This window comes from Medicago sativa, chromosome 3 (assembly GCF_051527215.1).
Source record: "Medicago sativa cultivar Bolivia chromosome 3, Bolivia_mono, whole genome shotgun sequence".
Classification (NCBI taxonomy): Eukaryota; Viridiplantae; Streptophyta; class Magnoliopsida; order Fabales; family Fabaceae; genus Medicago; species Medicago sativa.
In genome coordinates, this window is record NC_140751.1 from 60,793,429 (window position 1) to 60,818,544 (window position 25,116).

At 39.7% G+C, this 25,116-nt stretch overlaps 1 protein-coding gene across 1 annotated transcript in view; it reads right to left on the reverse strand.

The window, feature by feature from the left end:
• The window catches only part of LOC146938823 (uncharacterized), a 50,148-nt gene extending 25,299 nt beyond the window's left edge, over positions 1–24,849 (reverse strand). The window contains exon 1 of the mRNA XM_085749692.1: positions 23,665–24,849. Within this exon, the coding sequence (XP_085605818.1) occupies positions 23,665–24,849 (1,185 nt within the window). The remainder of the gene's footprint in view (positions 1–23,664) is intronic.
• Between the last annotated feature and the right edge of the window lie 267 nt (positions 24,850–25,116).

A 25,116-nucleotide genomic window follows, 5' to 3' on the forward strand; every position in this document is an offset into this window, starting at 1 on the left:
ACAGAGGAAGAAGCATGAAATTGGAAGAATGGGATTTGCAAGTTCAGATAGAGAATCCAGTGGACTTTGATTCTCTGAATTTTCATAGGTGTTCTATCAGAAGCTACTATGAAGAGCAAGGACTCATGGATTATTTCAGAATGTTGAATGGACCAACATATGAAGCTCTGGTTAGACACTTCTGGGTAAGAGCAAAATTTTACAACAAAGCGGCATCCTTATCTGAGGAAAGTCAAATGGTGCTAATGTATCCTGAATTAGAAGGGAAAACAAGAGAAGAAATGGGTCTTGCGCCATTTGTTGAAGATGAAATCAGGTCCAGCATCTGTGGTATTCCAATAAGAATTGCACAATGGCACATAGAGTATGTTCTCAAGGCTGCAGCCTCTGGATACTACTCTGGAATTGATCTTTCAGATGCTGCTGAAAAACGCATTTGGAAAAAGCAAGCCAACTTGGTGATTTACAATTCTGAGAAGGAGAAGAAATATGCTGAATTGAGCATGGAAACCAAGATGCTTCTGAAGATTCAGAATGAGACCCTGTTTCCAAGTGGTGACTGTGTGAAGCCAAATCTAGCTCAGAAGGTCCTTCTCCAGCACTTCATCAAGAAGGAAAAGGTGAATGTGCCCAAATACATGTTCAAGTACTTGGTAGAGTGTTTGAAACAGAGTCAGCTACTGGATAAACCCTTGGTTCCTTATGGAAGACTCCTCTCAGAGATATTCTATCAAGGAGGTATCTTGGACAGTCTCAGTCAATCTCAAGGCTTCACAGATCAGCTACTTGACACAAAAACTGGAAAATTCATTAATGCTCATACTCTCTTGAATATGAAGCTAGTCAGTGAAGTCACCAAACTTCAAACTGATTTAAGTGAATCATTTGTTAAGTCTGATCTTATGAAGGACTTTCCACCCATCTGCAAGAAGGATCCCATTGAAGTGCAGATGTACTATATCAAGGAACATTTTGAGGCAACCAATGAGAGAATCAGATTGGAAGATATTCCAGAGGAAATGTATGGTGGTGCTCTGCCACGAGCCAGAGGCAGAAAGTCAAAAAGGAAGATGACTGCAGAGCAATATCTAGAGGTTGAACAACCTACTAAAAAGGCAAAAGTTGCTGCTGACAAGCTCAAAATTGGAAGTTCATCAGTACCTTCTATTGAAGAAGCCATTGAAGACATGGACTCCAGGATGATCATGGGTGTTGACATTTCTCTTGATCAACCTGCTATACCAAAGAGGAAGAGAAAGCCAGCCTTGAGGAGAACCAAGGATTTTCCTCATATCACCTTAAGAGCTCAAGCTGCTTCTGATTTGAAGTTAAAAGAGTTACAAGAGAAGAAAGCAGCCGCTGAAAAGGTTCTGGAAATTGCTGCTGAGCTACGAGAGTCTGTAGTTTCAGAAGCCAAGCAACTGTTGCAGGTGTCCAGTGAATCTGCTAAAGAGGATTCTGATCCTGAACCAGAAAAGGTAATTAATATATCTTCAGATTCCGCATCCGCATCATTATCAGATTCTGATGATTCTGATGATGATATACCCTTAGCTCAACTGTTTCGAAAACCAGTAAAAAGCCAATCAACATCATCCAAAACCAACGATAAGCCCTCTCAGTCAACTACTTATGAACCAGTTGGTCACATAATTATTGAGAAGTTGGCTGAACTGGCTGAGCAGAGAGAAAGAGTCATTGACACTATTTTTCGCCTTCACCCTCAACCTCTTAACATTCAACCTCTCAACATGATTCCTCCTGAAAATGTTGAGTCCACCTCAGAAAAAGCCTCTGAAACAACTCCAGAAGCAGCTGCTTCTGAAAATGTTGTTTCAGAAAACCCTCATCAACAAACACCTGAACCACATAAACCCACAACACCCCCACAATCACCAATAGCCATCACTGACCCCCAACTCAACACTCAAACAACAACTTCACCACAACAACCACCATCTGAAACTGAATTTCAACCTTTACCTGAACACTCTCCTGAACCAACTCCCATGGATGTTGACATCTCTCTAGTCAATGTTCAAGCCTCAACCTCCACCACACACATTGATTCTGACCAGCCCTCATCTTCTAACACACAAACACACCTTACCATTCCAGTTCCTAACCCTATTCAAGATTTAGAAATCAGTGATTCTGATCTTGAAATCCTTGAACATCCACCCACAAACATCCTGGAATCTGGATATATCGATTCTGAGTTTCTGACAATCTTGAGTCAGATGCACAATCTGGTGGATCAAAGAAGGACGATTGATCTCACAGGTGCATATGAAGACTCCTGGGCATCACTTCAGAACAGGGCAGCTGAGCTTATTGAAGAGATCAAGGCTAAATGCATCAGAGTCAAGCAAGCTTCAGTCAGAAGGCTAATGGAAAATCTGAATCAGAGTCTTAGAGTAAGAAGTTCTACACTGCTCCTGGCAAACCAGCCTTTCTTCTTTGAAACGGATTACTTGACCAGAGAAGCAAGGCTGTGTAAGCTTCTGAAGAAACAGATGGCACAGCAGCAGCAAGAAGCTAAAGAAAGGGAACAAGCTCTTCTTCAGAGGCAACAACAACTTGAAGAATTGTTGAAGAAGAAGATTGAAGAAATGGAAGAGATGAAGAAACAACAACAAACCAACCCTTAGTTGCACACCCTTGTGTTTTTCTTTGTTTGTTGTTTGTTTTATTTTCTTAGTCCTTGCTTCTGAAATCATCTTGTCTTATTTCTTTTGTTTCTGAATGCTTACTGATTCTGACTGTTTAGCTGCTTCTGACAATTGAATATACATGATTTTTTGCCCTGATTTATTTAGTTCATTGCTTAGTATACTCTCTCACGTTTGAGTTTTTCTCATATCTTTTTGTCTTTTGTGCTTAGATTTATTTTAATTTTTTTTTGATAATGACAAAAGGGGGAGTATATGTGACAAGTATTTAAAGGCTCTGAGCCCCATTAATGGCATTTGAAATTTTTGAAAAACTTCTATCTTTTTACCTTATTGGTATAAGCTATGAATGAACGAAGGAGTATCAAAATTCAAGTAAAGTTAATTGAACCATTCTTCTTATCTATAAGTTAATTCTTTCAATGATTCAATTTTGCTTTTAAGCTCTGATAATAATTATTGCGCGCAAAATGAATTTAATTAACCTGGATAGAACTTAGGGGGAGCTTACAAACCTCACCTTAAAGACTATCAGACTCAGGGGGAGTTTGAGCTTACAAACCTCAGATTCTGAGCTTACAAACCTCAGAACCCCAAAGTCAACTTGTTAATTAGATTAACAACAATTGATCAATTTTAAATACTTTTGTTTGTCATCATCAAAAAGGGGGAGATTGTTGGAACAAAATGTGTTTAACAATAAACCTTAAAGAGTTTTGATGATAACAAGGTATTAAAAATTGTAAATTGGATTAGCTAATATTTGTTCAAGTGTACAGGACCATAATTATAAAGTTACATCATCATTGGTTCTGAGTGAGCAAATAAAGAGCTATGGAAACAACAAAAATTTGAAGCTTGGACGCTCCTGAAGGCAACTTGCTCCTGAAGTCAAGCTGCTCCTGAAGAAATAGCGCTCCTGAAGTAAGCTGCTCCTGAAGAATAGTGCTCCTGAAGACAAGAGGTCCAGAAGTCACATCATCAGAAGCTGCATCATCAGAAGCTGCAGAAGTCATCTCATCAGAAGCTGCATCATCAGAAGCCGCATCATCAGAAGCTGCCTCATCAGAAGCCATTTCACCAGAAGCTGAATATCAACTGGATTTGCAAAGAATCAAGAATTGAAGAATTATCAATGCAAAAGCTGTCTATTGGATTCGAAAACACAAACAAAGGATTAGTGGAGTTTGCAACGGTCATTTCAAAGGTGTTTGAAGGCATGTGTTTGCAATTTGGACAAAAGCGTTGACATTGTACTTTGTACGAATTGTACAACCACGTTCTCCACTACTCTGTTTTGTGTCTGCACTTCAAGACAAGAAAACAGCTCCAGAATACGGTCTCGCCTGCATAGATGTTCCTTTGGATAAGGAATGGATTTCAAATTTGTTCTTCATAGGACAACAACCAAATCAGGCAAAAGATCATTGGTGAAAGATCAAGCTTCAACAACGACTCTTTGGTGTGCTGGCAATTTCACAACGTCTCTTTCACACCTCTATATAAAGGAGTGAAGACCTAGAGAATTGGTAATGCAAGAACGCTGAACGAAAGACTCACAAAGATTTTCACAAGTACCAAACCTCTGCTGAAATTGTTCTGCATTCACTTAGAATTTCTGTGTCTCAAAGTCATATCTTAGAAATTCTTAAGTCCATTGAGTCTGTATCTGATTTGTATTGTGAGCACCTCTGATTGTATATCAAGTGTTCAACCTTAAACAATTTTCTGTGTAATTTTTTTTAGTTAGGAAGTCTCTTGCAGTTGTGCTTGAGCAGGAAGTCTCTTGATTGTGTTCTTGAGCAAAGGAAGTCTCTTGCTTGTGTGCTTGAGCATTGGAAGTCTCTTGCTTGTGTGCTTGAGCATTTGTAATCAGATATTACTCATAGTGAAATCTCCTTGGAAGTGCAAGGGGGACTGGACTACTTCCGGATTGTGGAAGGAACCAGTATAATTGCTTTGTGTCGTTCTTCTTCTCTCTCTCTGTTTTATTCCGCTGCATTTAGATTCTGATTATCACTTCAGAAGCTGTCTCACTTAGCTTCTGATCAGTGTGTTCAGTTTTTAGGAGAAACGAAGAATTTTTCTAAAACACAATTCAACCCCCCTTCTTGTGTTTTTCTCACCTTCATGTAGTTTGGCAGGGAAATTTCGCAGAGACAGACAAAACATTGGAAGATTGGGCACGTAGTGGCTCGTGCTATAACATAAACACATGAAAATCCTCTTTGGTGAGATCGTCGTTGAAAGACGTATCAAGACCATGGTTGAGGGCAATATATCATATCACATATACACAGCTTGCAGAAAAGGGAACCTTGGAAGATTCTTTGATACAGGTCGCCGTTGTTAGGCGTGTCAGTGCTGGATAAACATTGGATATTCGCATCTGTGGTCAATGCTTTTCATATTTTTCATTCTTTCTTTTTCATTCTTTCATTTCTTTTATTTTTTAATCCCATTTTTGCCTGAACCGCCCTTTCGGGTTTTCAATTCACCGGGAACTAAATTCTTTTCATTGCCCCATTTTTGCCTGAATTGCCTTCATAGGTTGTCAATCAGCGGGGTGCTCATTTTTGCCTAAGCCGCCCTTTCGGGTTTTCAACTTAGCGAGCTTTTCATTTGTATTTTTTTCAATTTTTCATTTTCATTCTGTTTTTTCATTCTTGCCATTGACCACAGATCATCCTGGGGAACAACCGACTCGTAACATGTATTGAAATAGACATTGATAGACATTTGTTCATGCATGTTTCATTGAAATGTACCCTATTGCTCAGGTTTGCTTTCAAAATAGACAGGAAAAGATTTTTCAATTTTCAAAAATGTTTGTTTCAGACATTGACATTTATCAAATAGAAAGAAAATATTTTGTATATAGCATTGAAAGTAGAAAGAAAATAGAGTTTCAAACAACAGCACATGCTCAAATTGATGTAGAAGAGTGAAAGTCAGCCAAGGGCATGACTCCACGAATTTACAAAGCTTGGAAAATGGTAATTTTATTGGTTGGTGATACATTGAACACGATGACCGCTACAGTTCATAGAAATTTTGAATTCACAAGTACAGAAGCTTCTGATGACGATGATCATTGACAGTTGCAGATGCCCCAAGGGGTGATAGTGATTTGCCAGATATAGTTACTTGTCTTTTATTGTCAACCTCATTTTTTCATGAACCGCCCTTTCGGGTTTTCGGCTCATCGAGGCGCTCATTTTAGCCTGAGTTGCGTACAATCTCAGCGAGCTTTTTCATATTCATTTTTTTGTCCCTAACTTTTGCCTGGATCGCCCTTTCGGGTTTTCGATCCACCAGGAAGCGCATTTTTGCCTAGGCCGCCCTTTCGGGTTTTCGACCTACCACGCTGTTCTTTTCTTTTTAGACAAAGTATTTCTTGACTATATCGGCATTAACAGGATTCGGAAGTTCAACACCATCCATGTGTGTAAGGATCAAAGCACCACCAGAGAAAGCCTTCTTGACAACATAAGGCCCTTCATAGTTAGGTGTCCACTTGCCCCTTGGGTCGGGTTGCTGGCTTATCCTCCTTTTCAATACAAGTTCGCCTTCCCTGAATTCTCGAGGACGGACTTTCTTGTCAAAATCATTCTTCATTCGTACTTGATACAACTGTCCATGAGCCATAGCATCCATACGTTTCTCTTCAATCAAATTCAACTGGTCATACCGACTTTGACACCATTCAGCCTCAGTTCATTTTGCTTCCATGATCACTCGAAGAGATGGAATCTCCACTTCCAGAGGGAGAACCGCTTCCATACCATATATAAGAGAGAAAGGAGTTGCCCCAGTTGAACTGCGTACTGTAGTACGGTAACCATGCAAAGCAAACGGTAGCATCTCATGCCAGTCTTTGCAAGTAGTGACCATCTTCTGAACAATCTTCTTGATGTTCTTATTAGCGGCCTCAACTGCACCATTCATCTGAGGTCTATAAGGAGAAGAGTTGTGATGTTCAATTTTGAATTCTTCACATAAAGCTTGCATCATGCTATTGTTCAAATTGGAACCATTGTCAGTGATGATCTTGTTGGGAACACCATATCGACAGATGATGTTATTCTTGATAAACTTTACTACCACTTGCTTGGTCAAGTTTGCATAGGAAGTAGCTTCAACCCACTTAGTGAAATAGTCAATTGCTACAAGAATGAAACGATATCCATTGAAAGCTTTTGGTTCAATTCTTCCGATCATGTCAATGCCCCACATAGAGAAAGGCCATGGGGAAGAAATAACATTGAGGGCATGTGGAGGCACATGAATCTTATCAGCATGAACTTGACATTTGTGGCATCTCTTAGCATGTCTGTTGCAGTCACGCTCCATGGTTATCCAGTAATAGCCGGCTCTTAGTAGTTTTCTTGACATGGTATGACCCGTAGCATGGGTCCCAAAAGTACCATCATATACATCATGCATCAACTTCTCAGCTTCTTGTTTATCAACACATCTCAACAAGACCATGTCGTAGTTCCTCTTGTATAGGGTTTCTCCATCCAGAAGGAATCTACTAGCCCATCTCCTCAAAGTCTTTTTATCCCTATTGGAAGCACCAGGTGGATATTCATGATTTTGCAGGAACCGTTTGATGTTGTAATACCAAGGCTTTTTATCATTCACATCTTCATCAGCCTGATCTGGCGTATTTTCAATAGTAAACACATGAGCGGGTCTATCAAGACACTGCACCTTGATTACAGGCACGTCATTCCAGTGATTCACACGAAACATGGAAGACAAAGTAGCCAGAGCATCAGCCATTTGGTTTTCATCCCGAGGGATATGGTGCAGCTCAACCTTTGTAAAGTATGTCAACAGACGTCTTGCATAGTCACGGTAAGGGATCAACTTCTCATGATGAGTCTCCCATTCACCTTTTATCTGATTAATGACAAGTGCAGAATCTCCATAGATGTCAAGGTGCTTAATTCTCAGGTCAATGTCTTCTTCAATGCCCAGGATGCATGCTTCATATTCAGCTATATTGTTTGTGCATTCAAAAGTTATTCGACCAGTGAAAGGAATGTGGTGCCCCTGCGGAGTTACAATGATGGCCCCAATTCCTTTACCATAAGCATTGACAGCACCATCAAAGACTAATCCCCATTTGCTATTGGGATCTGGCCCTTCACTGATCAGTGGCTCTTCACAGTCTTTAGCTTTCAGATACATGATCTCTTCATCAGGGAAATCAAACTTAATTGGCTGGTAATCATCAAGAGGTTGACAAGCAAGATGCTCAGCAAGGACACTTCCTTTGATTGCTTTCTGAGCTTTGTACACAATATCATATTCAGACAACAACATTTGCCAACGTGCAATCTTTCCAGTAACAGTAGGCTTTTCAAAGATGTACTTGATTGGATCCATTCGGGATATCAACCAAGTTGTATGATTCACCATATAATGACGCAGGCGTTTGGAAGCCCAGGCTAAAGCACAATAAGTCTTTTCAAGCATTGTATACCGAGTCTCACAGTCGGTGAATTTCTTACTCAGATAGTAGATAGCATGTTCTTTCTTTCCAGTCTCGTCTTGTTGACCGAGAACACAGCCCACGGAATCATCTAACACTGACAGATACATAATCAAAGGCCTTCCTTCCACTGGCGGGACAAGGATAGGTGGTTCCAACAAGTATTCTTTAATGCTATCAAAAGCTTCCTGGAATTCGTCATTCCATACAACAGGCTGATTCTTTCTGAGCAATTTGAAAATTGGTCCACAGGTAGTAGTCATGTGAGATATGAATCTTGAAATATAATTCAGGCGGCCGAGGAAACCTCTGACTTGTTTTTCAGTTTGAGGGGCCGACATCTCTCTGATGGCTCGGACTTTATCAGGATCGACTTCAATGCCTCTTTGACTGACAATGAAGCCTAGCAACTTTCCAGATCTTACACCAAATGTGAACTTGTTAGGATTCAACCGCAGCTTGTACTTTCTTAGTCTTTCAAACATCTTTTTCAAATACACAACATGCTGCTCTTCATCACTTGATTTCACAATCATATCATCAACATATACTTCAATTTCTTTGTGAATCATATCATGAAACAGAGTGGTCATACCCCTTTGATAGGTAGCACCAGCATTTATCAAGCCGAATGGCATCACTTTGTAACAGAACGTTCCCCACGGAGTGATGAAGGATGTTTTTCCTCTATCTTCGGGAGACATCCGTATCTGGTTGTAACCTGAGAAACCATCCATAAAGGAGAACACTTTGGATTGAGCAGTACTATCAACAAGCACATCAATATGAGGCAATGGGAAGTTATCTTTCGGACTGGCTTTATTCAAATCTCTATAATCAACACACATTCGAACTTTCCCATCTTTTTTTGGCACTGGTACAATGTTGGCAATCCACTCGGGATATTCAGCCGTCATGAGGAAACCCGCATCAATTTGCTTTTGCACCTCAGCCTTGATCTTAAGAGCTATGTCTGGACGAGACCTTCTCAATTTCTGCTTGACAGGAGGACATTCAGGTCTTGTCGGTATCCGATGTTCCACAATCTTGGGATCTAGACCTGGCATATCTTCATAGGACCATGCAAAGACATCTGGATAATCATGGAGAAGCTGAGTAATCTTCTTTTTCACTTCTGGCTCAAGTGCAGCACCAATCTTGATCTCTCGCTTGTTCTCTTCAGTACCCAGGTTGATGAGCTCAATCTCTTCCTGGTGAGGCTGAATGACTTTTCTTTCTTGTTCAAGCAGTCGAGTGATCTCATATGGTATCTCTTCATCGTCCTCCTCATCTTCAGCTTCATATACAGGGAATTCAAAATTTGGAGGAACCATAGGGTCACTGTGTTCAACGGGTTTATTATGGTTCAATCTGCATAATATGATTGAGATGATTTTTACAAAAGATGTTTTTCATGCAGATTTTTGAAATTAATAAGAAAATACAGATGTTTTGGTTTTTTCTGGCATTACCATTATTTCCAAGAAAAAGGCACTAAAAAGTAAAAAACGAAGAGTCGCGGGAAAAACGACAACTTTTATTGATAACGGCAATGCCGAAACAAACATGCCCTTACAAAGATATCACTTTCGCCTTGGGCAGAGCGAAAGGATTGTTATTTTGAAAACAAAGAAAAACATGAGCAACAAGACACATTACATGGAAGCATGCATGACTAAAGGAACATCAACGGCTTCCCAATTTCTCACGGTGCCTCCTGGTACAACAAATGTAGGCACATAACTACTTTCAGCAACATCTTCAGCAATAGCATTGATAAACCCAGCACTGTAGAAAGTTCCTGTTGAAACGCCTGAGGTTGGGGAGAACCCAAGGCCCTCTTTGCGCTTATTTTCCAGAATCTGTATTACTTTGCCCCAGCCAGCAGCTTGCCCTTCTTGAACAGCTTTCTGGGCATCTTTCAATGAGGCCATAGCAGCACCAGCTCTTCGATGCTCCGCACCTTCAACAGTCAATCCTTGAAATGATGTCCCTTCAGCAGACCCTGCTTCAACACAAGAGAAAGATGACACTTGGCTAACCAGATACGCTTCTTCACCATGTACAGTGACAAGCTTACCATTCTTTACAAACTTGAGCTTCTGATGTAAAATAGAGGTTACAGCCCCAGTGTCGTGAATCCACGGCCTTCCGAGGAGACAACTATAAGAAGCATTGATGTCCATGACCTGGAAAGTGATCTGAAATGTCTCAGGACCAATAGTAATTGGTAGATCTACCTCCCCAAGGACATCCTTGCGAGATCCGTCAAAAGCCTTAACCAAATAGCTACTTCCCCTTAGAGAGAGTCCATGATGACTCAACTGTCTCAGTGTAGACTCAGGCATTACGTTTAAGGATGATCCAGCGTCCACCAGCACATTGGACATCATGTCAGACTTGCAGTGCATCGAGATATGCAGAGCCAAGTTGTGGTATTTCCCTGCTTCGGGGAGTTCATCGTCACCAAACCCCAAGTTATTTCAAGCAGTAATGTTACCCACTATTCCATCGAACTGATCCACGGAGACTTCATGATCAACATAGGCTTGTTCCAGTACTTTCATTAGCACTTTCCTGTGAGCTTCTGAGCTCAGGAGAAAAGACAAGATGGATATCTTTGACGGAGTTTGCAGCAGCTGGTCAACAATCTTATAATCACTCTTCTTAATAAGCCTCAGAATTTCGTCCAGATTAGAATCTTCAATAGACTGGCCTGATGGGCCGGTGTTCTTGTCAATGGGAAGAGCAACTGGTGGAGTTACCGTGGCAATAGGTGTAACCACCTTCTTTTGAAACAAGGGTGGACGGACCTTTCCACTTCTCAGAGTTGTAACTTCTTCAGCAACGTTATCAACCGTAGATGGGGATACCAGAGGCACTTCTACCCCGTTCTCAATTATAGTTGCATCATACTTGTAAGGGATTGCCTTAGTAGAGGCATAAGATACCGGGCCAGGTAGCCTGATCACCAAGGGCTCGACTTTCTTTGTCTGAGATACACTTTCAGCAGGAGAATCATGAAACACTGGCACAATCACACAGACATCACTGACAATCAGGTGCTTATCGTCCATTAGGCTCTGTATATCATCTTGCACCACACAACAACCCATATGATTTTGAAGACATTCTGAACAAGAAGCATGGTCATGGTTAAACAAAGAAGTTTGGCAGAGTTTGACATGTAACAGTACCAAGGGAGTAACAACATTGCAGACATCTAAAGTGGGAGCCTCTCGCGGAACACGAACTCTTTCGAAAGCCTCGATCATGTTAACAACAGCATGATTTGGAAGTGGGTTGTCAAGAACGTGAGGAACACTATTTTCAAAAGTCAACCGTCCTCTGTCCATCAGGTCCTTTACAATATACTTCAGAGCATAGCAACCTTCAACATCATGGCCCTGAGTGCCCTGATGGAATTCACATGTGAGATCCTGACGGAATCTGGGAGGCAATGGCGTAGGCGGAGGTTTGCCTGGCCTGGTGACACAATGTCCCTTAGCAAGTAAAGTTGGGAGCAGCTCAGCATACCGCATTGGTATTGATGGAAAAGAAATCCTGGGTCGAGGACCATGTTGTTGCTGCTGTGGAGCAGGAGGCTGCTGTTGTACCTGCTGAGCAATGGCATTAACGGGTGCTGGTGGTTGACCCGGTGGTAGAGGGTATTGCTGGTAGAATGGTAGGAAGAAAGGATGTTGAGAGTACTGCATGTATTGATAGGGCAAAGGTAACTGAGTAGCATTAGCAGGTGTAGACTGGTTACCGGATACCATCCCTACTTAAGATTCTTTCCTCTTGTGGTGGCCATTACCATACTTCTTTGGCGCACTAGCTGAGGATTCACCCTTCTCAAGAACAATGATACCCTCTCTGACAGCCTCCTCTAGGCGAGTTCCCATGGTAACCATGTCGGAGAAATTATTTGGAGCAGAGACTATCATTCTTTCCTTATATTCCTTCTTCAGAGTCTTCAGGAATGTCTGTGTCAGCTCTTCCTCATCAAGCCGAGGAGAAACACGGGCAGCTGCCCCTCTCCACCTCTGAGCATATTCACGGAAGGTTTCATCTGACTTCTGAGACAAGGACTTAAGAGAATCCCTATTTGGCTTCAAACGGGTATTGAACTCATAATGACTTTCAAAAGCAGCTACAAGTTCCTCGAAAGTATGGATATTGTCTTTGCTCAACCCAGTGTACCAGTCTGCCGCATCTTCCATCAAGCTATCCTGGAAGCAGTGGATCATCAGTGCATCATTATCTGCATAGTTAGCCATTTTTCGGACGTACCTAATGACATGGCTATGTGGACAAGAAGTTCCATTGTATTTGTCAAAATTTGGAACTTTAAACTTCTTAGGAATCTCAAATCGGGACACCAGGCATAGATCACGAGCCTTAGCAGAAACATCGTTCCCACGGCTAGCCTTAACTTCTCGGAGTTCTCCTACTAGCTCTCTCAACTGTTCTCTCATAGCCTCCACTATGGGGTCTTGTCCACGCGGAGTGTCAACATCAATTACCTGCTGCACAGTGTGTACAACAGGATCGGTAACAACAATAGTCACTTGAGGCATAGAAGTACTTGTACCAGCAAAAGTTGTCATAGGAATCTGTCCTTGACCAGCAAAACTAGAGATACCAGCAGCGGTATTAGGAGAATAGAAAGCTGAGAGTCCATAAGGACGCCCATTGGGCATAACAAAACGAGCATCAGAAGCCACAGTAGACAGTGGGATAGACAGAATCATCTCAGTAGAAGCTGGAACAGACGTGACTGGTTGTTCTTGAGCAGCCATCAGAGTAGACATAGTTTCATGAGCCTTAGCCAAATCTTCTTTCATAGCAGCCAATTCGGCAAGGAGCTGAGCATTCTCATCTTCAAAGTTAGCCATGTTTCTTCTCTTATACAATCTTGTGTGATGAACTCTATCTGGTCGGTGAATCTTGCGTGCACGAGCCACTTTTCAGACTGCGGCAGAAGAACCAGGAGGCAAATGAGCACGAGGGAAGTTTTTTGTGACCAATGAATGCATATGATGCATGAAATGTGCTAATGCATATGCAAAAAGACTTTTTTTTGTGTTATCGAAGGGTTTTAGACAAACTAGAAATTTGTAAACATTACTAAACAACTGAAACATATTCAATCATCACAAGGTCTTACAAGATAGTTCCCTTTGAAATACTAAGCCAAGGGATAGACTTTGAAATGTAAAACAACATAAACAACTGGAAATAACAACAGGAAATAGAAATCCTCAAGCATAGGAAGTGGAAGTATCGTCCTCAGACTCAGACTCAGACTCATAACTGCAGTATCAGGCATAGAAGTTACGGGCACCCCTAGCCCTCTTGGAATCACTCATAAGCAACCTATCTTTCTCTTCAATTTCCTTCCTTGCTTTAGCCAACTCTTTCTTCAGTGTCATCACCTCATGAGTCTTCTGCTCATCCTTTCCATCCAAAGTCATGATCAAGTTTTCAGCCTCATAGTATCTAGTCCTCCACTGATGCTTCTCTCGACTCTCCATAGCTAGATGCTCCCGATACATCTCCTGAGTAGGCGGTAGTAGAGGCAAAGGCATGGTTGGAACGGATGCGGACACATATCTCATGGCGGGGTAAGGCATGCCAATCTTCTCAGCTTGGTTTATCACCCACTGAGTGTAAGCCTTATGAGCAATACCGGACCTTACACCCATATGCTTCACCTCTTTCTTCCGAAGCTTAGACCAAGCTTCTATGAAATCTTCTCTTATTCCTGTGGGTGCATTGGAGTAGTGAAAAATGTAAGGAGATGTAGCAAGATTGATGGGCTTTTCTTTCATCGGGAAACCAAATTGTCGCAAGGCGAGCTCCGGGTTAGAGTTGATTCCACCCCGTGTACCAAGAAGAGGTACATTAAGAAACTTTCCACCACCAAGGATAATTTCTTTGACTCTAGCAGCGGGAGTGAGCCAAACCACTTCATTAGGAGTGAGAGCCATGACCCTTTGTGAAATAGACCAATTCTCTGGATTGTCGTGGAAAGACTTCGGAAGGTGCGAAATAAACCACCTATAGAGGAGAGGTACACAACAAAGAATGTATCCACGACCCTTGCCGGATCGATCGTGAATAGCATGGTATGTGTCAGCTAGCAAAGTAGGAACCAGATTCTTGGAGTGGAAGATCATAATAGCATTCATGTCCACGAAGTCATCAAGGTTTGGAAAGAGAATGAGCCCATAGATGAGGAGTGCAAGAATAGCTTCAAGAGTGTCCTGACAAGTAGTTTTGAGGTTGGCTTTCTCAAGTATATACTTCGAAGTGAACCCTCGGATGTGAGCCTTAGTGACAAGATTCTTGGAGACATCGGTGGTCTTGAGATAGAGATCTTTAGAAATGACCAATGGAGTAGGAGGATTCTCAAGTCCCGCGAAGGGTACCCCCTTAGCAATAGATAGATCCATCAAGCAAGAATAAGCCTCGAGTGTGGGTACTAACTGAAAGTCGGGAAAAGTGAAGCTCCGATAATCCCGATCATAGAATTGCACTAGAGTGTGCACAAGCTTCTCATCCACATTAGTCTGGAGAAGAGTAAGTAAAGTCCCGTAACGATGTCGGAAACCAGTCGGATCCTCGTTCTTGAGTACCAAGTCTCTCAAACTAGCCAAATCCACTTCCTTGAACTTGTAGGACTTAGTCTTCCCCATTCCTACAATGTTTACAAATTCAATTTGTCTAAGCCCTTCGAGAAAATGCATGGAAAAAGTTTATGCATGTATGCATGATTATGTTCAAGTACAGAGAAAACATAGTGGGTTGAAATTCAAAGTCAAGGAGTCATGGGTGGACACGGTGTCCGGTGAATCTAGGGCTTTGGATAATAGTAACCGGGTTCTAAAAAGGTTCCCAAGTTGCAACCTCTCCGACGTATATCATGGTGTCACGAGACAAACACTCGCTCCATGATTATCCGTAAGAAGGTCTAACTTGAGTGTAGTATCGCGTGACGACTAAAACTCGAGACAACACTCGGTTTAGCCTTTGCACTACATCCTAGAAAATGGCCATGGATGGGTTTGGTTATCTACGGTTCATAGCGTCATAGAACAATTAGAAGTAAAGTGCCTAAACGCGACAACACGCGCCGACAACATCACCCCCAAAATGCCTCAGCTATGTGGGATTGATCGCATAATCCAAAACACGAGGCAACCCCCAGAATGAATTGTCGATCATATCCCCCCTAAATCCTAAGTTCACTCAGCCCGGGTGTAGGACTTTTGATATTCTCACCCCAAACGTTTGCAAGAATTTAAACATTTATTCACATAAGAAAGCAAGTAAAAGAAGCAAGTAAAAACAAAGCGCAAGCGTGGAAATAGAGACTAGGCGTAACTCTCGAATCTCCCCAGTGAAGTCGCCAACTGTTTTATCTTGGTTTTCGGGTGTCAAACATTGATTGCGTTTGAACCTTTTTAACCGTTGATATCTCATTTTTTCTTGGGAAGGGAAAAAATAAGCAAAACCCTTGAGAATTGAGGTCCGGGAGTTGTTTTCGTTACGGGAAGGTGTTAGGCACCCATAACGACTATAGTATCCTATAGGAACCGTCTTTACTTTCTACGCGCGCGCTTTATTTTTAAATGCTATTTGAAAAGTATTATTTACACCTAAAGTTTACTAAGTGAAGAATTAGAGGGAGAAAAATGTTTGATTTTTTTATTTTATTTGAATTGAAGGAATTTTGATTTCCTTGCCTACGTACCCTTTTAAGGGATCAAATCCACCGTAGTTCTCTTCCAAAAAATGTTTTTGTGTTTTTGTTGGTTGATTTTAAGTTTGAAAATTGGATTTTGAAGAATGGAGATCGAGAGGCCTCAAGGGCATAAGATTGTGAAATTGTGAGGTTGAATTAGTCATTTTGCAAAAAGAAGTCCAAGTATGTTTAAGATTCATTAAAGTTTTTATTTAAGAAAAGAAAAGGAAAAATACAATGGGATTTTGATCCCAAGGTTTATTTTGAAAATGATTTGAGTGATATTGTTCAAGTTTTTTGGAAAATTGATTTTTCTAAGTGTAAATCTTAAGCATTCATCTAAACATGCAATCCTAAACATACATCTAAACATGCATAACCTAAGCATATATCTAAAGTATCTATGTGATGTGTGTGCATGTGTCGGTGCTTGTGTCGGTGTGCATCATTAGAGTCCATTGTCCTTTACATCATTGGCCTAAATACATTCTATGGTCTTGCAAGAAATTGAAAGCATAAAGTAAAGTACAAAATCCCTAGGCTTTACACTCTAACTTTTTGCATGAATTTTAAAGTGTAAGAAATAAGAGAAGAAAATATGATGTGAGATGCTATGGAAATGAGACATGAAACAAAAGGGGTTAGTAGCACAAATGAAATAGAAACTAGTACCAAAATGCATAGTAAAGCTATTGTAACTTGCAAGAAAAGTAAACCAATCAAGTTTGACAAAAAGTGCTAAAAGAGCTTGGAATTCAATGTAAAAGCTAAGACACAAATCAAAGCCTAGGTTCTCATAACATTGGAGGAATTTTAGATGACTCATTTCAAGAGGACCAACATGAGAATCTAGGGATTTAACTATGCCAAAATTTACAAGACTTTCAAGCTTTTTATACACTTTTATTTTTGCAAGAGACTTTCACATTATTCACAACACAAAGGATCCACAAAATTCACACAAACAAAACAGCAAGTATACATCAAAAATAAAGGACAAGATCACTCCAAAAATTACAAGTTCAAGACTACAATCATGTGCCAAAATCCAAGCTCAAAATCACATCACAATTTCACAAAAAATGTTAACAAAAAGTAAGCTACAAGTAAGGAAAGGTTACACATGATCTTGAAGTGAACTTTGGCATGAACCCACATCTTAAATGATAGGTTTCAAGTGCCAAAATTACTACAAGAAAAAGTGCACCAACACTTAAGAGTTTTTAACACAATTTTAACAAGAATCAAAGTATTGAATTAACAAGAACACCAAAATATTTTCCCTTCACTTCTAATCAATATTCAACATGCAAACAGCATCGAGTTTCATCAAAAGACACAAGAAAATCGTTAGAAATTTTGTGGAATTTTCCAAGAGCTTTTAGGCATGGCAGGGGGTGTAGCAAGCATATTGGGAGTACATGCAGCAAGCAAGAAAACAGCATGGATATTGGGCTGAGCAAAACGCGCATGGGCTTGGGTAAACCCTACTGGGTCAGTTTGGATCCGTGGGTTAATGGGTTAAACAAAAATAGGAGGAGTATAAAATTGGTTTGAAGGACAAAAAGCAGTTTCACGTTAAAAACAAATTGCTCTCTTCTCTTCATTGCAAACACAACAGCGGTCATCTTCAACCTCTGTTTCCGGCGAGTTTTACGATTCCGACGCGGTGGCCGGTGGTGGCACCACTGCGTCGAAAACTAAAACTCCATCGTTTCCAAAATAAATCACATATTCGCAAATCCTTTTTAGCATAGAACACAAATCCACAAATTAAATTTCGAAACCAGTCTTAAAACATCCTGGATCTATGCTTAAACTTCGAAAATTTCTCAGAAAATATGAACAAACAGGATGTAAAGAATCATTACCTCTTTCTCTACGGTTTGATTAGTTCAATCTGTTGAAGGTTCGGTCACATCCTTCTCTCTTTCCAAGCAACTCGGCCTCAGCTTCTTCTTCACGTTCGCGAATCCAGCGATCTTCTTTCCTTCACCTTCGATTTCCTCTTTCACGTTGCTGCTCGAGTTCGGTTCAGATTCATCTTCTGGATTCCTTGCTTCAGCTTCGATTGTGGTTCAGTTGCGATGATATTCGGTCTCGGTTCTGTTACGGTTTGAGCTTGCCTCCGATCTGGTTCCATTTGGTGCTGAGACTCGGATTTGACTTGATGTAATTTGTACCATGTTTTTCAATGTGTTGTTTCTTGCGGAGAGAGGAATTGAATGGAGTTGAAGATTTTGAAGAAAAGAAGAAGAAAATGGAATCAAGAATCGGAGGAATGAGACTCTGACGGTGAAAATGGTGTTTTGCGGCGGCGAGAGTTAGTTTCCGGTGAGGTGGGGTCTACGTAACTGAGTTTGTTACGTAGGAGAAAGAGGATTCAACAGTTTGGTTATGGAGGTTTTTTTGGTGAATGTGGTGGTTAGGGATGAAGATTGAAGGTGGTTATGGAGGTTTGAGATGAAATTTGATAGTGGTTGAAGGTTGTTGTGGTGGTTGAAGGTGGTGGAAGAAGTTAGTTATGGTGGTGGAAGTTTGTTAGGGTGGTTGAAGGTGGAGGAGGGAGTTAGTTAGGGTGGTGATGGATGATGTGAAAGTTTGTTAGAGGTGAGAAAATGGGAGGGAAAAATTGAGAGAAAAAGTTTTGTGATTTTTTGTGAAAATGATTGAAATAATTAGTTAGTGTGTTGACCTTGACCCATGGGACCCCTTATATAGGTGATGAAAGGAATGCTTGCCCAATGATATGATGCCATGTGGCACTTGGACCCTAACCAACTTTGACCAACTTTGACCTGCAAAGTAACAAACTACAAAGGACCAAAATGCAAATAACAAGACTTTGAGGACTAAAATGCAATTAAAACTAAAATTGATTAAAAAAGTAAATTGAAAATTAACGTAAAGTGAAACTAAAAATAGAATCGACCAAAGGACTAAAATGAACTAATTACACAAATGAGGTACTTCAAAGTAACCTCTCTCTGTCAAAATTTCATGTGAAATGACCAAAATGCCCTTAGGGACTAAAATGACTCAAATGCAATTTTTAAAACGGTTTTTAATAGGGAAATAAAGCAAGAGTTTATACAAGCAAATTAAAAGACTCAGAGACAATTTTTAGGAATTAAAAAGAATCTTAACACAGGAAATGACTAAAATGCCCCTAGGGGCTAAACTGACTCAAAATGACTTCAAATGCAATTTTTTGAAATGGATTTTGACATGAGATTGAAGCAAGTACTTACACAAACCAATTGAAAAGACTCAAGCAATCTTCAAGGATTAAAATGAGTTTGAATGTAGGAAATGACTAAAATACCCTTTTTCATGAATTTTGCAAATAACATTGCAATAAAATGCAGAGAAAGATGCAATTGATCAAGGACACATCAAATGACTTGAAATACAAGAAAGAAGATTGGAGCTAGTATTTTTAGGTCCAAAATTAGGGTATAACACTAATCATTGGAAACAAAGATAGTCGAAGAAGAACAAGATCATTCTTTAGACAAGAAGAATCAATGATTGGACTGATCTCAATGATTGAACCTACAACAGTTGATGAAGCACTTTTAGATGACGGATGGATCTTAGCTATGCAAGAAGAGTTGAATCAATTTCAAAGAAATGATGTGTGAGATCTGGTACCCAAACCTCAGCACAAGAACATTATTGGAACAAAATGGGTATTCAGAAACAAGCTGAATGAGCAAGGAGAAGTAACAAGAAACAAAGCCAGACTTGTTGCACAAGGGTATAGTCAACAAGAATGCATTGATTACACTGAAACATTTGCTCCAGTTGCAAGATTGGAAGCAATCAGGTTACTTCTTTCCTATGTAGTTAATCATGGCATAATATTATATCAAATGGATTTCAAGAGTGCATTTCTTAATGGTGTCATAGAAGAAGAAGTGTATGTCAAGCAACCTTCTGGATTTGAGGATATTAAATATCCTGACCATGTTTTTAAATTGAAGAAATCACTATATGGCTTGAAACAAGCTCCCAGAGCTTGGTATGATAGACTAAGTAATTTCTTAATAAAAAATGATTTTAAAAGAGGACAGGTTGATACAACACTCTTCAGAAGGACCCTTGGGAAAGATATTCTTGTTGTGCAAATATATGTTGATGATATAATATTTGGTTCTACTAATGCATCTCTTTGCAAGGAATTTTCTAAGTTAATGCAGGATGAATTTGAAATGAGCATGATGGGAGAGCTGAAGTTCTTCCTGGGCATTCAAATTAATCAATGCAAAGATGGAGTCTATGTTCATCAATCAAAGTATACAAAGGAGCTTCTGAAGAAGTTCAAGCTTGAAGATTGTAAAGTGATGAACACTCCAATGCACCCTACGTGCACCTTAAGCAAAGAAGATGAAGGAGCTAAAGTTGATCAGAAGCTGTATAGAGGTATGATTGGTTCTTTGTTATATCTCACTGCATCTAGGCCAGATATTTTATTCAGTGTATGCTTGTGTGCAAGATTCCAATCAGATCCTAGAGAATCTCATATGACTGCTGTCAAGAGAATCTTCAGGTATTTGAAAGGAACAACTAATCTTGGACTCCTTTATAGGAAATCCTTAGATTATAAGCTAATTGGATTCTGTGATGCTGATTATGCTGGTGATAGGATTGAAAGAAAATCAACCAGTGGCAATTGTCAATTTCTGGGTGATAATCTTATATCCTGGGCTAGCAAAAGACAAACAACTATTGCTATGTCTACAGCAGAAGCAGAATACATTTCAGCTGCAAGTTGTTGTACACAACTACTTTGGATGAAACATCAGTTGGAAGACTATCAGATAACTGCTAACAATATTCCCATTTATTATGATAATACTGCTGCTATTTGTTTGTCTAAAAATTCAATTTTGCATTCAAGAGATAAACACATGGAAATCAAACACCATTTTATCAGAGACTATGTTCAAAAAGGAATTTTAGATATACAATTCATTGATACTGAAAATCAATGGGCTGATATATTTACTAAGCCTTTAACTGTTGAAATATTTGATTTTATAAAGAAAAATTTGAACATGCACTTTGTGTCTGATTAAATGTTTGCTTGCTCCTGAATAGGATTTTAGGTTCTGAAGTTAGTTCAGAAGCAGTAGTCCATCAGAAGCTCTTTATTGAGGCTCTGAGTTGATTCATAATGCTTGGATATTTTTGTTCATATACATATTCATTGCTCTGATTTACTAATTTATTTATGCTCTGATTATATTTTTGATAGGATTATAGGTTCTGATTTTAGTTATACTCTCTTCATGTTTGAGTTTTTCTTCAATCTTTTTGACTTGATTGCTTATTTGCTTTTTGCTAATGACAAAAGGGGAAGTATATGTGATATTTGAAAATTATTTTGAAAAACTTCTATCATTTTTACCTGAAAGGTATAAGCTATGAACGAAAGAAGGAGTATCAAATTTCAAATAAAATTAATTGAACCACTCTTCTTATATATAATCTACTTCTCAATTAATTTTTGTTTAAAGCTCTGATATTATTGTGCGCTCAATGATTGATCAATTTTAAATACTATTGTTTGTCATCATCAAAAAGGGGGAGATTGTTGGAACAAAATGTGTTTAACAATGAACCTTAAAGAGTTTTGATGATAACAAGGTATTAAAAATTGTAAATTGGACTAGCTAATATTTGTTCAAGTGTACATGACTATAGTTAAAAAATGTACATCATATAAATGTTCTGAAGAACAAAAAGAGAGCTATGGACTAAAGAAAAGGAAGCTTGAAAGCATCTGAAAAGAAGTGCATCTGAAATGATAGAGCATCTGAAGACAAAAGTGCTCCTGAAGAATGATGACGTCATCAGAAGCTGAAGGTCATCAGAAGCTGAAAGTCAACAGAAGCGGATAGCCTTCAGAAGCGGATAGTCATCAGAAGCAGATAGTTCAGAAGCGACTTCATCAGAAGCTGAAGCTCATCAGAAGCTGATTATCACCACAAGTTGAAGATTCAAAGATCAACACTTCAAAAGATGTCTATTGGATTCGAAAACACTGCAGAAGACTAGTGGAAAGCTAAATTGTCATTTTGGTGAAGATTTGAAGGCTTTGGAACCTTATCTTCAAAAAGCGTTGACATTGTACTTTGTATGAACTGTACAACCACCTTCTGCACTACTCTGTTTTGTGTCCACGCTACAGGACAAGAAAACAGCTCCAGAATAACAGCTATGCCTGCAAAGATGTTCCTTCACAATAGGAATGGATTTCAAATTGGCTCTTCATAGGACAGCAACCAAATCAGGCAAAAGATCATTGGTGAAAGATCAAGCTTCAACAACGACTCTTTGATGTGCTGGCAATTTCACAACGTCTCTTTCACACCTCTATATAAAGGAGTGAAGACTTAGAGATTAGAACTCGAATGCTGAACAAAAGACTCTCAACATTTTTACAAGTGTCAAACCTCTGCTAAAATTGTTCTGCATTCACTTAGAATTTCTATGTCTCAAAGTAATATCTTAGAAATTCTTAAGTCTTAGAGTCTGTATCTGATTTGTATTGTGAGCACCTCTGATTGTATATCAAGTGTTCAACCTTAAACAATTTTCTGTGTAATTTTGATTAGAAGTCTCTTGCAGATCTGCTTGAGCATAGAAGTCTCTTGCAGTTGTGCTTGAGCAGAGAAGTCTCTTGATTGTGTTCTTGAGCATAGGAAGACTCTTGCAAAGTGTGCTTGAGCAAAGGAAGTCTCTTGCAGGTGTGCTTGAGCAATTGTAATCAGATATTACATTCTAGTGAAATCTCCTTGGAAGTGCAAGGGGGACTAGACTACTTCCTTATTGTGGAAGGAACCAGTATAATTGCTTTGTGTCTTTCTTCTTCTCTCTCTTTGTTTTATTCCGCTGCGTTCAGATTCTGATTATCACTTCAGAAGCTGTTTCACTTAGCTTCTGATCAGTGTGTTCAGTTTTTAGGAGAAACTAAGAATTTTCCAAAACACAATTCAACCCCCCCTTCTTGTGTTTTTCTCACCTTCAATCTTCATCTTTTACTTTAATCTGGTGATAACCCGACCTCAAGTCAATCTTGCTGAACACACGTGCACCCACTAACTGATCCATCAAGTCATCAATTCTTGGAAGTGGATATCTATTCTTTATAGTTACTTTGTTCAACTGTCGATAGTCAATGCATAACCTCATACTACCATCCTTCTTATTAACCAACAATACCGGCGCTCCCCAAGGTGAAACACTCGGTCTTATAAACTTCTTATCAAGTAAATCTTCCAACCGTTTCTTCAACTCAGCCAACTCAGAAGCTGACATACGATAAGGTGTCATAGACACAAGCTTCGTTCCCGAAACAAGATCAATAGAAAATTCAACTTCTCTCTCCGGTGGTACATTGGGAATTTCATCAGGAAAAACTTCAGGGAAATCGTACACCACTTGTAACTTATCAATCACTGCTTGATTCTCCAAAGATAAGGATGCCATCAAAGAAAACATTAATATTCCATCGCGTTCTAACTGCTTCAGCTGCTTAGTAGACAAGAATTCTACTCCAATTTACTCTTCAGCAGAAGAGAAACACACCGACTTACTAAAACAATTAATGAGAACATGGTTGTACTCTAACCATTTCATACCAAGAATCACATCCATTCCACTCAAGGTAGACAAACTAAATCAATCTCAAAATCACGATCAAACATAGACAAGGGACACCGTAAACGAACAAGAGAAGTGGTCACCGAACCCTTAGCTGGAGTTTCGACAACCATTTCTCCATTCATATCAGACATAGCAAGACCGAACTTATAAGCACAATCAAAAGCAAAAAAACAATGCGTAGCACCAGTATCAATAATAGCAACTAAAGGAGTATCATTAATGTAACAAGTACCTTTGATCAAACGATCCTCATTTTCAGTCTGAGTACCAGTCAAAGCAAAAACTTTCCCTCTGGTCTGAGTCTTCTTCGGATTCTTGCATTGAGACCCAATATGACCCTCTACATTGCAGTTAAAACACACCACATCTTCATGCTTACACTCTGCAAGTGTATGTCCTTTACTGCAACAACGAAAGCACCGTTTAATATCCTTAGTGCAAGCATTACTCTTATGGCCTTTCTCGCCACAAGCAAAACAAACAATCTCAGCAGCAGCATCTTTCCTATTCGGCCTTCTTTCATCATTAGCTCTTCTCTTTCCTTTATCAGCAGGAGCATTGTAGGGCTTTGGGCGACTTTGCTGACCCTTACCTCTCTTCTCACTCACAATCTTATAGTGAGCTTTAATGTCATCTTCAAAGATTCTGCAACTGCTCACCAACTTAGAAAAATCACGGATTTGTTGGTAACCAATGGCTCGCTTGATATCAGCATGCAAACCATTCTCAAATTTGATACACTTTGAAAACTCAGCATTGTCTCCAGTATAGTGTGGATAGAACTTAGCCAACTCCACAAACTTCGCCGCATACTCTGTCACCGACATGTTTCCTTGCTTCAACTCAAGGAACTCGATTTCTTTTCTTCCGCGAACATCCTCAGGAAAATATATGTTTAAGAACTCTCTCCTAAACACAGCCCAGGTAACAACCGCATCATCTTGCTCTAGGGTAGGTTGAATGCTCACCCACCAGTCATCAGCTTCCTCAGCCAGCATGTACGTGCCAAAACGCACCTTCTGATCATCAGTACATTGCATAACTCTGAAAACTCTCTCAATCTCTTTGAGCCATGTCTGGGCTCCATCAGGGTCGTACCTTCCTTTGAAAGTTGGAGGATGATTCCTCAGAAAGGTCTCCAACATTCTCACTTCAGCATTAACACCAGCACCAGCATTTGGATGTTGTCCTATAGCTTGGGCCACAGTTTCCAACGCAGCAGCAATCACAGCATCATTTCTTCCAGCCATTCTGGTTCTCTTATAACAGATAAAATATGCAGCCTCCAGTTCTCTTCTCTGCACAACAGACAACAATTAGAATAACATAATAATGGTATTCAAACTGCTAAACGACACAACTCGACTCACTACTTGGCTGGACGGACCGACCTTCTCTGATACCAATTGTAACACGCTGTTTTCCCAACTTAAAAATTTCATAATAAATCAGAGTATTTAAATCATAAACGGAATGTCACATACTTCTTGAAAGTCATAAAGTAGATAATAATAATT